Consider the following 12,191-nt stretch of genomic DNA (forward strand, 5'->3'; position numbering starts at 1 on the left):
CTGAAAACATGAAAAACAATCTCTATGACTAAATTGCAGACAGAGCAAAGAACTTAAATTGTTAAACCTATCTTTCTGTCGCAAAACTAATGGTCAACGTTAGGAATTATAGCCTTCAAGGACCATATATGCCATACAAGTCCCACTTCATTTGATTATCATCAAAACAGTAGCCAATAAAGTAAAGCAGATTTTATAGAGAGATAACACCAGGCTTAATATTATTAAGATACATTATTCTTCACATCTAGTTTCACTCACAGGAGTAAAATCACTATAGTTTCACTAGATAAAAACATTGTTAAGCTACAAAATTGGATCAAGCTGAAAAGCATTGACCAATAGTTCGTAGCATTAAGCAAAATTGGATTTTCTTATTTGGGTAAATTACACAACATTTTTCCTAGTTTGGTAATTTTACTTAAAACACCAATCGGTCTTTTAGAAATTGCAAATACTTATGTAATTTATTTTAGTTTTTTGTTGCATCTATATATATATATATAAAATACCCTTCCTTCTGTCAATCGGTGAAAAACATAGTTATTATTATTTTTTTAATAGCAGAGAAATAACCTCCTCTGCTCACCATACTATACATATATAGAGCTGTACTATTTATCCTCCTCTATAGTGCACGCCTAACGTTAGGTACCGCAACATGTTGCATAACGTAGGTGCTCATACTATGCAAATGATCGTGTGCTTTTTATAACAAAATTATATATATATATATATATATATATATATATATATATATATATATATATAAAGAAGGACCTTTAATTCCAATGTCAATTATCCATTAATTTACGTAACAAAGAAGATAGTAATGGTTTTTACCAAGACAAAAAAATGATGGTAGTTATGGCCTAATTTCCATTTCAGAACTAGAGAGGCATCCTCACATAGCCTGCCGGAAGAGTAAGGTGACTAAGGCCTTTGACTACGCCCGTTTCATTAAAATGCATAATGGGCATATCTCTACGTACATAGCATGCAAATTGGTGAATAAAAAGTTGGTAACAGTTAAATGATCTGCCAGCTAGAGTTTGGCATGGCTATAATTAAGCAAAGTCAGCATATATAGAGTGGATCTCATTACATATCCACATGATGATTTTAATATTAAAATATTTTATTAGTTTTTAAATTACTTTAATGATTAAAATTTGAAAATGAATTAATAGTCTAAAATGGATTTAATAAAATTTTAAAATCTGATTAAAAAAAAGAATTGTATATAGAAAATATATTTTTAAATTTTAGCTCGTAAAATGATTTGAGGGATGAAAAATAAAATTTTATTGACACATAATATGAGCTTCGTAAATAGTCGTGCTATGGTAAGCTTATACACTGACACTATAATGAGTATTTTACATCCCAATATATTTGATGAGATGAAAAAAATAACAAACAAATAAATTTATAAAAACCATACATCTCATCAAATGTGGTGAGTTGTGAGATGCCTACCATAAAATAAATATGCAAATATATTTTAACAAAATTATATATATATATATATGAATTTATAAGTTGAAATTGTTCTACTGAAAAATCATTCATACATTTCTTATAAGTTTGAGATTTAAAAATATTTTCGGGATTTATATGAATCCTAATAGGATTCATTGTATCTTCTCATGGTTTTAATATTTTACTAGATTCGTATAATACACAAATATATACATTTTTAGATCTTAATTTTTATGGCAATTTAAAAATTAATAATAAATGTTGTGATGATTTTTTTATTTGGATGGTTTTGATAATATAATAACTCTCTCTATGTAAAACGTTATGTTTTATTAAAGGTGATATAAATTGATAACTCAAAATTGAATAATTTAATTGAGTAAACATCAATCCTTTGCGCTTGCCACGTCAATAGATTCCAAACAAGGTTAGGAACATAGCAATAAATCCATAGGCCTAAAGTCATCCTTTAAACTGTATTTTTTTTTTTTTTTTGAAGTATATAAATCCATAAGTGGTTCTTCCAAAGATCTGCAAGAACAACAACAAAATAAATATACATAAACCCTGATATCACAAAGTAGCTAGATTGCAAAGAATGGCAAAAAATCCTTCAGCATACTTGCTCTTCCTTGCCATCTTGGTTCTTACCACAGCCACATCCTCATCCGCCACGTCTCTCAATGTGGCTGTTGGATCTCAAGTTCAGGTTGTTGGCAGGGTTACTTGCCCGGTCAGAAGGATTCTGCCTCCCTCTGGCCCGCCTGTGGTTGGTGTTAATGTCAGCTTGTCCTGCGATGGAGACAGGACCAGTCTCGGGCAAGCCGTCACCAATGCCGGCGGTTTTTACAGCATCGCTCTCAACGTGGGTCCAGGCATTCTCTTTAACACAACAGGCTGTGCCATCTTTGTCAACCTTCCTCTCGCCAACTGCACTGCTCTCCCTGCCTCTGGACTAGTTAGAACCCCTCTTCGCTTGCTTTCCATTGTCCCTTTAACGGTTAGCCAACTTCCTCTCGTGATTGACGAAATTCGTGTATATCTTGGAGAACTTTTAAGAGCGATTTGACTGTAATCCTTAATTATAAAGTACTATATCTATATATATATATATATATATATATACACACACAAACACACACACACACACTAATATATGTGTGTTTTCTTTCTTCCCACATGAACATGCTGGTCGTTAATGGTATTTATATAATACCAAGTTATAAATAACTGTTAATGACTATGCATAATACTAAATAAAGGAGAAGAATTTGTTGTTTGCTTTTGTCTTCCTTATATTTTGCTGCTGTGTCTCTATTTTCATTGCTTAATTTTGCATTTGCACCATCTAATTATATACCAAGGACATATCATGAATTAGGAGACTGAAATTAATTGGTAAAGGAAATTAATTTATAATTATTAACCGAATAATCCTTCATCTCTAGCTTCTTTGCATGTTACGTTTTATTCTATAGTAATGCTATTATTCGCGAGGTTGCCACCTTAACAACCATCTATTACTGTCCGATTATCACAATTGCATATATCTAACCAAACTCTTAGAAATGAGAGATTGCTTATCCCCCATCATAGATTGGGCGATCTCTATATGTGAGTAAAAAAAAAGTGTAGTGAACTTACTTTACTATGAATAAAAGGTCAAAGCAATGAAATAATATGAGCAAAGTCCCAAACAAATTCCTAAGGACCTAGTTATTTTTCAAGTTTAAAAATCTCATATAAACACCATAAATCCAATAAATAAATAAAATAAAAAAAAAACTAATGGCAACAATATTATCCTATCTTGTTAGCCTTTTATCTTTGTTTGAATTTAAAATGAAAATTAATTATGCAAAGCTTAAGCTTGTTGTTCAAAGCATTTATAGACCTTTCAAAATTCATATTAAAGTCTCGGTAATAAATTCTTAATTATTAAAGATGCCTTTGTAATTTTTTTTTTTTTAATAATGAATTTGTAAAGGGTGAAGGAAAAGTTGAATTTTATATGTTTAGAATTTAGGCATGTGCTTGACAATTTGTTCAACAAGAATTACATGACTGAAAATGGTAAACAAGCATCTGACAGTTGTTAAATATGACATATACATATAAAATTCTTACATGAGGAACAATCTACCTTATCATTTTTAAAATTTAACATATATTTGAAGTCTGTAAGTCCTGATAAGGTTTACTTTACTTTGATTTTAACATTTTATAAAATTTTATAAATCCCAAATCTATTTTTAAATTCTAATCTTGGAAGTAATTTAAGATCTAATAACAAAAGTACTAATGAAAAATCCATTAGATATCCTGAAAAAATATTGACTGTGTATATCAGCGAGTGAAACTCACATCAGATCAATCAAAAGGTTTTATCATCCAATTTCTTTCTTCGGAGCCAATTCTTTTGCCGTCCCCCGCTGGGCATAGTGCTTCGCTTCCTGGTTCTTCAGAAGAATCAACTAACTTCTCCCATTTTCATTGATCTTGGTGAAAAGAAACTGTCTACCAGTTGGGAAGCTAGACATCAAGTAAGTGGCTTGAAGAAGATAACTAAGTTGACATGCTTAAGTTGGCTGCTGGCAAAACAGAGTGGTGCAAGTCCTCCATTGCAAGCCCTCATATCACTTCAATACTTGTGATTTAAAAATAAACAATGATATAATGTAAGATTTGATGATTTACTAAAATCATATTTGGGAAAGTGAACTTTATCAGGTTGGGTAAACCATAAATAAATTTTACATTTAAAAATTTAGAGCAAATCCTGGTTGATATATTTGTTATTGAAAGTGATCAATATTATTCATATCTTTGTTATATATCCGTTTTCAAACTTTTTTCAATAAATGCAAAACCTCTTTAAAGCATTTTCCAAATTAATCTCTAATTGTTTCAAAAAAGGAAAAAAAACTACTATTTATCGAATCCTATATAGTTCCAATGGGATTCCAAACCAAGCCTTGTGCCGTTTATCTTCCATAATTATCCGGCAATGATTAATTCATGCCATTTCCTTAGCGAATGTGTGAAAGAGGGTTGACTTGTGTTTAAGAAGGCCAACAGCTGTGAAATTTTGGAGTTAGCTAGTTTGCCTTTAGATTTTGGGTTGTAAATTAACTATAACTTCATCTCTGGACAATGTTCCATGGGACAATGGGTTTATGCCATGCTATTTAATTGTGTTTTTTCTATTTTACGCTTTCAAAATTTTAAGAAAATAAGCAGATTAAGTTTGTTTTAGCTATTTTTTGGGTTGTTGGAAGATATTGTAAGACAGAATAGCTTAGCAAAAAGCAATAAAACTATGGCAATAACGCCAATTGTTCTTGAAGACTCTTGATGTGGGAGATTTTCTTCCACAAGGGGTTAACACTGTAAAAAAATATTGTGGGAATATAATATATGTGTATATACATGTGGATCTACAAATGTAAATAAAATTTATAAAAATTGATAAAATAAAATTAAGAACCTGAATGTCCTTAGCTTTAATCTACTGGTTGAAAAAATGGTCTGAGGCCTGTGTCATACCACAGTTTCCTTAAGATAATTTCCGTCCTACTGGTGCGAGTGTTTTCCGATGGTAGTCTCTCAGGATACAATGGATTCGAAATCTTAGACAAAAACACCACCTGGATTTCCCTCGAACTTTTAGAGTACTTAATCTTTACCACACTCACTAACCAAAAAATTCTGAAAACTAATTTTTCTCTATCTATTTTAAAAAAAACAAACGTGAAGAAGGAGTACAAATCACTATTCTCTATTTTTTCTTTTCCAAAAACCCACGTTTGGAAAGTTAAAAGGCCACACATAATGCTCATAAAGGCCCATTAAAGTCCATTATGGAAAATCATTCAAAATATAAAAACGTTGCAAACGTTACAAATACTTTTTTATTTTTAATGGAGTTACGATAAGTATTTGGTAGTAGACCAACCTCACTAATTTATTGCTAGGACTTGGGAGGGAATTCATTTTTGTGTTTTGGTTATTCATAATTATTTGCTGATTTTTCCTATTCTATTTACTTCAAAACAAATATTTTATTTGCTGATTAGCCTTATAGACAAAGCCAATGGTGTATGTGTTGCTGAAACTGGGAAGAGCTTGCTTTGCTCTTCCCAATGCCTTCTGCTCTTTCCTTATCTCTTTCCAAACCGAACATTGTAAAGGCTTGTTCCCATGCAACAACCACAGTTTCAGTTCCAGAGAACCTTAATGAGAAATTCAGCAGGAAAGGCACTAAATTTTCGCAATCCGACAACATTCCAATGGTTCAGCTAATGTAAGGAATGGTAGTTCCTTAAAGCTACAAGTACTTGATGCTCTTGTTACTTCATACAAGCCTAAAGTGTACTGGAAAGATGATGGCTTTGAGGAGGTTCTTTATACAATTCCTGCAAATGGTTCAGCCTCTACTAGAACCAAAGGAGGGATTGGTTTGGTCATCAATGAGGCATCAGAGCCTGGATCAAAGGGTCACTTATGCTTGCTGAATGGACTGTAAAAGATGTTGATTCTGATGCCATTGATGCTCTCCAGGTACTGCTTAATTCAGCTGTCTTGTTCCATTTGCAAAGGTTCAGATGGTATCGTTCTTGATGCTTCTAATTTTCTCAATGAAAATCTAGGCCTCATTTGGTTTATTTACTCCAAAATCCTTGCTATAGTAGCTATTTTCCTATTGCTAGTGTTTTGTGTCCAATTCCACCAAAGCTATGTTGGGTACTTATTGTCCAATTTGTCCACCTTCCAGTAGTTATTTAGTTGAATTTAAGTAGTAGGAGAGTTTTGGAAAGGGGATTCTTGAGTGGGTAAAATGCCTAAATCATATCTTTGTGAGAATCAGAGTAAATAGTTCTAAAATGATGAAACCAGGGAAGAAAATGTTCTTCTTTTCTTTCTTTCCTTTTTTCCTATGCCATTGCTTCTTTATTGCAGGTCGAACTGAGCTGCACCAGTGGAGCACTTAATTTAATCTGTGTTGTTACGCTACATCCAGTAAGCATGGCTATAGCACACATTGTGAAGAACAAAAGAAAGAAGAATGTGACTTGTACAAATGCTATACTCAGACATTTCAAGTTCAAAAGGCAAAATGGGGCAGCAATCCAAGATCTATGAGGCTGTTCCTCCTACTCACGCCCTCCTTTATCACCCCTTTCGAAATATTATCACCTGCTTAAGCAATGAAAACGGAAGATCCTGGATTGTTTGCTTTTGGTTATGAGCCTAAAAAGACACTTGGTTTGTAGACTTGTCAAGATGTGCCTTTTACCGTTCTGAACAACAAGCTTAGTAGAGTTTATGCAACCCGTCCTAAAGAGAGAGTGAAGGCATTTTACAACATGCCACCTTCAAAATATGAAACTCTTGATCAGGTACATTGCTATTGACATTCTTTTAATCAAAGCCAAGTTTTGTTTACAAAGTGATGTGGTAGAATTTGAACTTTTTCAAAACGAAACTTTACTTGTGCAAAAAGAAATGGGATCAAATACTGACAGATAGAAAAATGGCACACCATTATTAGTCTATTAATTAAGTTAGCAACTCTAACATGATTGTTACCGTTTTCAAGGACGAGAAATGTTCTTCAGGGTAATAAGGATGGGATTTGAGGAGATATACTTATCAAGCCCTGGCTTTTTCTTTGAAAAATATGGGAAGGAATATTTCATATGCACTGGTCCTGATTCCATGTTGGTACCTCTTATTGTGAAGCCTGGTGAGGATTGGAGAGGAGCAAAAGTTATTGAGCATGATAACTTGTAATTAATCTTTCATATAAAATTTCCATTTTCTTCTTTAGTTCATTCTTTCATTTTTTGCCCCCCTTCTTTCTCTTTTATTTTTCACCCCATTTTCTTTTTCAACTAAGTTCTACACACCAGTTCCTCCAATCTATAAAAGCAACTTAATTTATGTCCAAGTTTAATGTATGGTTCTTTCTTTTTTCTTTTTTTTCTTTTTTCTCCCCTTTCTAATGAAAATAATGATTCCAAAATTAAACACTCCCCCCCCCCCCCCCCCCCCAAAAAAAAAAAAAAAAAAAAAAAAAAAACCTAAGTTCTGAGTGTCATTCATCCTGGAACCAAAAATGAACCCTGTATGTCCAAATTTCTAGAAGTTCGGATTTGGACTTGGACAGTCTTTATATATGCATATAAAAGGCAACACCAAGCAAACAAAAGCAAGATGTTTAAGGGCCTCATCAGTTTTGAACAAGTACTGCTTCCATTAAGCTAACATCAAAAGTTGTCTTATTGGTCCAAACCAAATAAAAACCCAACAAGCAATGACCAAAATAACATTCCAGATAATAAAAAATCCATACAGAATTGTGATGAAGCTATTAGTTCTTTTAGTATTAAAGTTTTTATAACTTTCCACCAAAAGATTTGGGATCATTCTTAGCAGCCCCCCAGTTCCAATCAAATTCTTTTAGAGATATAGCAATCTGAAAACATGAAAAATAATCTCTATGATTAAATTGCAGACAGAGCAAAGAACTTCAATTGTTAAACCTGTCTTTCTGTCTGTTTCGCAGCTTAATTCAACAAAACTACTGGTCAACGTTGGGAATTATAGCCTTCAAGGACCATATATGCCATACAAGTCCCACTTCATTTGATTATCATCAAACGAGTAGCCAATAAAGTAAAGCAGATTTTATAGAGAGATAACACCAAGCTTCATATTATTCAGATACATTATTCTTCACATCTAGTTTCACTCACAGGAGTAAAATCTGGTTGAAAATCTAAACTATAATTTCACTAGATAAAAACATTGTTAAAGCTACAAAATTGGATCAAGCTGCAAAGCATTGACCAGTAGTTTGTAGCATTGAGCAAAATTGGATTTTCTTATTTGGGTAAATTACATAAACATTTCTTCTAGTTTGGTCATTTTACTTAAAACACCAATTGGTCTTTTAGAAATTGCAAATACTTCTCATTTATTTTAGTTTTTTGTTGCATCTATATATATATATATATATAATACCCTTCCTTTTGTCAATCGGTGAAACACATAGTTCTTTTTTTTTTTTTTTTTTTTAATAGCAGAGAAATAACCTCCTCAGCTCACCATACTTTATATATACATATAGCTATACTATTTATCCTCCACTATAGTGTGCGCCTAATATTATATACCGCAACGTGTTGCATAAAATTATGTGCTCACACTATGGAAAGGATCATGTGCTTTTTGTAGAAAAATTATATATATATATATATATATATATATATATATATATATATATATATAAAGAAGGACTTTTAATTGCAATGTCACTGATCCATAAAGTTTATAACAAAGACGACAGTAATGGTTCTTACCAAAACAAAAAAATGATGGTAGTTATGGCCTAATTTCCATTTCAGAAGTAGAGAGGCATCCTCACATAGCCGCCGGAAGGGTAAGGCGACTAAGGCCTTTGACAATGCCCGTTTGATTAAAATGCATAATGGGCATATCTCTATGTATATATAGCATGCAAATTGGTGAATAAAAAGTTGGTAACGGTTAAATGAACCGCCAGCTAGAGTTTGGAATGGCTATAATTAAGCAAAGTCAGCATATATAGAGTGGATCTCATATCAGATCCACATGAAGATTTTAATATTAAAATCTGCTATTAGTTTTTAAATTACTTTAAAGATTGAGATTTAAAAATGAACTAGTGGTCTAAAATGGATTTAGTAAAATTTTATGAAAAAATGAATTGTCTATTGAACATATATTTTAAAATCTTAGCTCTTAGAAGTGATATGGTAGCTGAAAAATAAAATTTTATTGACACATAATATGAGCTTGGTCTTTTTATAAATAATTGTGCTATGGTAAGCTTATACACTTACATTATAATGAGTATTTTATATCCCATCATATTTGATGGGATGAAAAAAATAAATAAATAAATTTATAAAAGCCATACATCTCACCCAATGTGGTGAGTTGGGAAAACTACAGTCTTTCTGTCTGTTTTGTGGCATAATTCAACAAAACTACTGGTCAACGTTGGGAATTATAGCCTTCAAGGACCGTATATGCCATGCAAGTCCCACTTCATTTTATTATCATCAAAACAGTAGCCAATAAAGTAAAGCAGATTTTTTAGAGAGACAACATCAGGCTTAAAACACCAATTGATCATTTTACTTAAAACATCTCTTCTAGTTTGGTCATTTTACTTAAAACACCAATTGATCTTTTAGAAATTGCAAATACTTATGCCATTTATTTTAGTTTTTTGTTGTATATATATAATGCCCTTCCTCTCTCAATCGGTGAAAAACAGGGTTACTTTTTTTTAATAGCTGGGAGATAAGATAACCTCCTCCTCAGGTCACCATACTTTATATATAATGTACCATAGAAAGCATTTATCCTCCTTTATATTGCGAATCTAACGTCAGACATCGCAACATATTGCATAAAAGTTACGTGCTCACACTATTGAGAAGATCATATGCTTTTTATAGCAAAATTATATATATATATATATATATATATATATATATATATATATATATATATATATATATATATGAAGAAGGGCTTTTAATTGTAGTGTAAAGTATCCACAAAGTTTATAAAAAAGAAGATAGATATAGTTTTTATAAAAAATAAAAAATAAAAAAGTGATGGTAGTTATGGCCTAATTTCTAAAAAGACATCCTCACATAGCCGCCGGAAGGGTAAAGGCGACTAAGGCCTTTGACCACCACCCATTTCATTAAAATGCATAAGGGGCATATCTCTATGTACATAGCATGCCAATTGGTGAATAAAAAGTCGGTAATGGTTAAATTAACCTCAGCTAGAGTTTGGCATGGCTATAATTAAGCAAAGTCAGCATATATAGAGTGGATCTCACATCAAATACACTTGATAATTTTAATATTAAAATTTTTTATCAACTTTTAAATTATTTTAAAAATTTGAAATTTGAAAATAAATTTGGTAAAATTCCAAAATCCTGTTAAAAATAAATAAATTTTATATAGAAAATATATTTTTAAATTTTAACTTTTTAAATGATTTAATGGTTGATAAATAAAATTTTATTGACACATAATATGAGCTTGGTTTTGTATATATACGGTTGTGCTATGGTAAGCTTATACACTTACATTATAATGGGTATTTTACGTCCTAGCATATCAAATGAGATGAAAAAAATAAATAAATAAATTTATAAAAATCATACATCTTATCAGATATAGTGAGTTGTGAGATATTTACCATAAAATAAATATATAAATCCATTATAGCAAAATTATATATATAAATATAAAATTTTAAGTTAAGATCATTATTAAAAATCATTCGGACATTTTTTATAAGCTTTTAAATTATTTTAAGAATTGATATTTAAAAATATATTCTGGATTTATATAATTTTTAATAAGATTTATTTTATCTTCTCTTGCTTTTAATATTTTACTAGACTTGTATAATACAAAATATATATATTTTTAAATCTTAGTTTTTTAAATAATTTAAAAACTGATAATAAATATTCTGTTGGTTTTTTATTAGGAAGGTTTTGATAATTGAACAACTCTCTAAAAGTTATGTTTTGTTAAATGTCATATAAATTAATAATTTAAAATTGAATAATTTAATTGATCAAACAACAATCCTTTGCACTTGCCACGTCAATGATTCCAAACGTCAATAAATTCCAAACTAGGTTAGGAAAATAGCGATAAATCTCTTATTTGGCCAACTTGACATCCATGAGCTAGAGTCATCCTTTAAACAGTATTTTTTTTTTTTTTTTTTAGTAGTATATAAATCCATAAGTGGCTCTTCCAAATATCTGCAAGAACAACAACAAAATAAAAAAAAAAAATTAACAAGCAGTAGCTCAATAAACCCTGATATCATAAAATGGCTAGATTGCAAACAATGGCAAAAAATCCTTCAGCATACTTGCTCTTCCTTGCCATCTTGGTTCTTGCCACAGCCACATCCTCATCAGCTCAGATCTTGCCTCCCTTTTCTACCTTGCCTTCCGTGCTTCCAAATTCCACTATCGTAGCTCAAGTTCAGGCTCTTGGCGTCCTTTCTTGCACGGTCACCGGGACTCCTATTCCCTTTGTCCCCAGCCCACCTGTGGTTGGTGCTCTTGTCAACTTGTCCTGCGATGGAGGCAGGACCACTCTCGCACAAGCCGTCACCAACACCGCCGGTTTTTACAACGTCACTCTCAACGTGGTTCAGGGCCTTCTCTTTAACACAACAGACTGTGCCCTCTTTGTCGACCTCCCGCTCGTCAACTGCACTGTTTTCCCTCCCCGTGGAGTACTTAGAACCCCTCTTGGCGTTCTTACCATTGTCCCTGGACTGCTTGGCAATATTCTTGTATTGATTGGACAAATTTTCAGCGTGATTGGTGTGTAATGCTTATATTAAAAAAATACTATATCTATATATATATATACATACACACACACTAATATATGTATGTTTTCTTTCTTCTCACATGAACATGCAGATCGTTAATGGTATTTATATAATACCTAGCCTATAGCTATGGTAAATAACTGTTAACGACTGTATATACTACTAAATAAAGGAGAAGAATTGTGTTGTTTGCTTTGTCTTCCTTATATTTTGCTGTTGTGTCTCGGTTGTCATTGCTTAATTTTGCATTTGCACCATCTAATTATATA

At 31.7% G+C, this 12,191-nt stretch overlaps 2 protein-coding genes and 1 pseudogene across 2 annotated transcripts; all 3 read left to right on the forward strand.

Annotated features, from left to right (window-relative positions):
- Positions 1-2,080: 2,080 nt before the first annotated feature.
- LOC107425680 (uncharacterized) lies at positions 2,081-2,551 on the forward strand. The gene has a single exon (XM_016035695.3). The coding sequence runs from the start codon at positions 2,081-2,083 to the stop codon at positions 2,549-2,551; it is 471 nt and encodes a 156-aa protein (XP_015891181.2).
- Positions 2,552-5,624: 3,073 nt separating this feature from the next.
- LOC107425677 (photosynthetic NDH subunit of subcomplex B 2, chloroplastic-like) lies at positions 5,625-7,275 on the forward strand (annotated as a pseudogene).
- A 4,149-nt stretch (positions 7,276-11,424) lies between these two features.
- LOC125419535 (uncharacterized) lies at positions 11,425-11,919 on the forward strand. Its single transcript, XM_048465736.2, has one exon. It carries the CDS (start codon positions 11,425-11,427, stop codon positions 11,917-11,919), a length of 495 nt encoding a protein of 164 aa, XP_048321693.2.
- Positions 11,920-12,191: the final 272 nt, after the last annotated feature.

This window comes from Ziziphus jujuba, chromosome 11, assembly GCF_031755915.1.
Source record: "Ziziphus jujuba cultivar Dongzao chromosome 11, ASM3175591v1".
In the NCBI taxonomy this organism is placed as follows: Eukaryota; Viridiplantae; Streptophyta; class Magnoliopsida; order Rosales; family Rhamnaceae; genus Ziziphus; species Ziziphus jujuba.

What these genes read in the sequence shown, in the direction of transcription:
- LOC107425680 (XM_016035695.3), top strand. Translation starts at nt 2,081, where the DNA reads ATGGCAAAAAATCCTTCAGCATACTTGCTCTTCCTTGCCATCTTGGTT.
- LOC125419535 (XM_048465736.2), top strand. Translation starts at nt 11,425, where the DNA reads ATGGCAAAAAATCCTTCAGCATACTTGCTCTTCCTTGCCATCTTGGTT.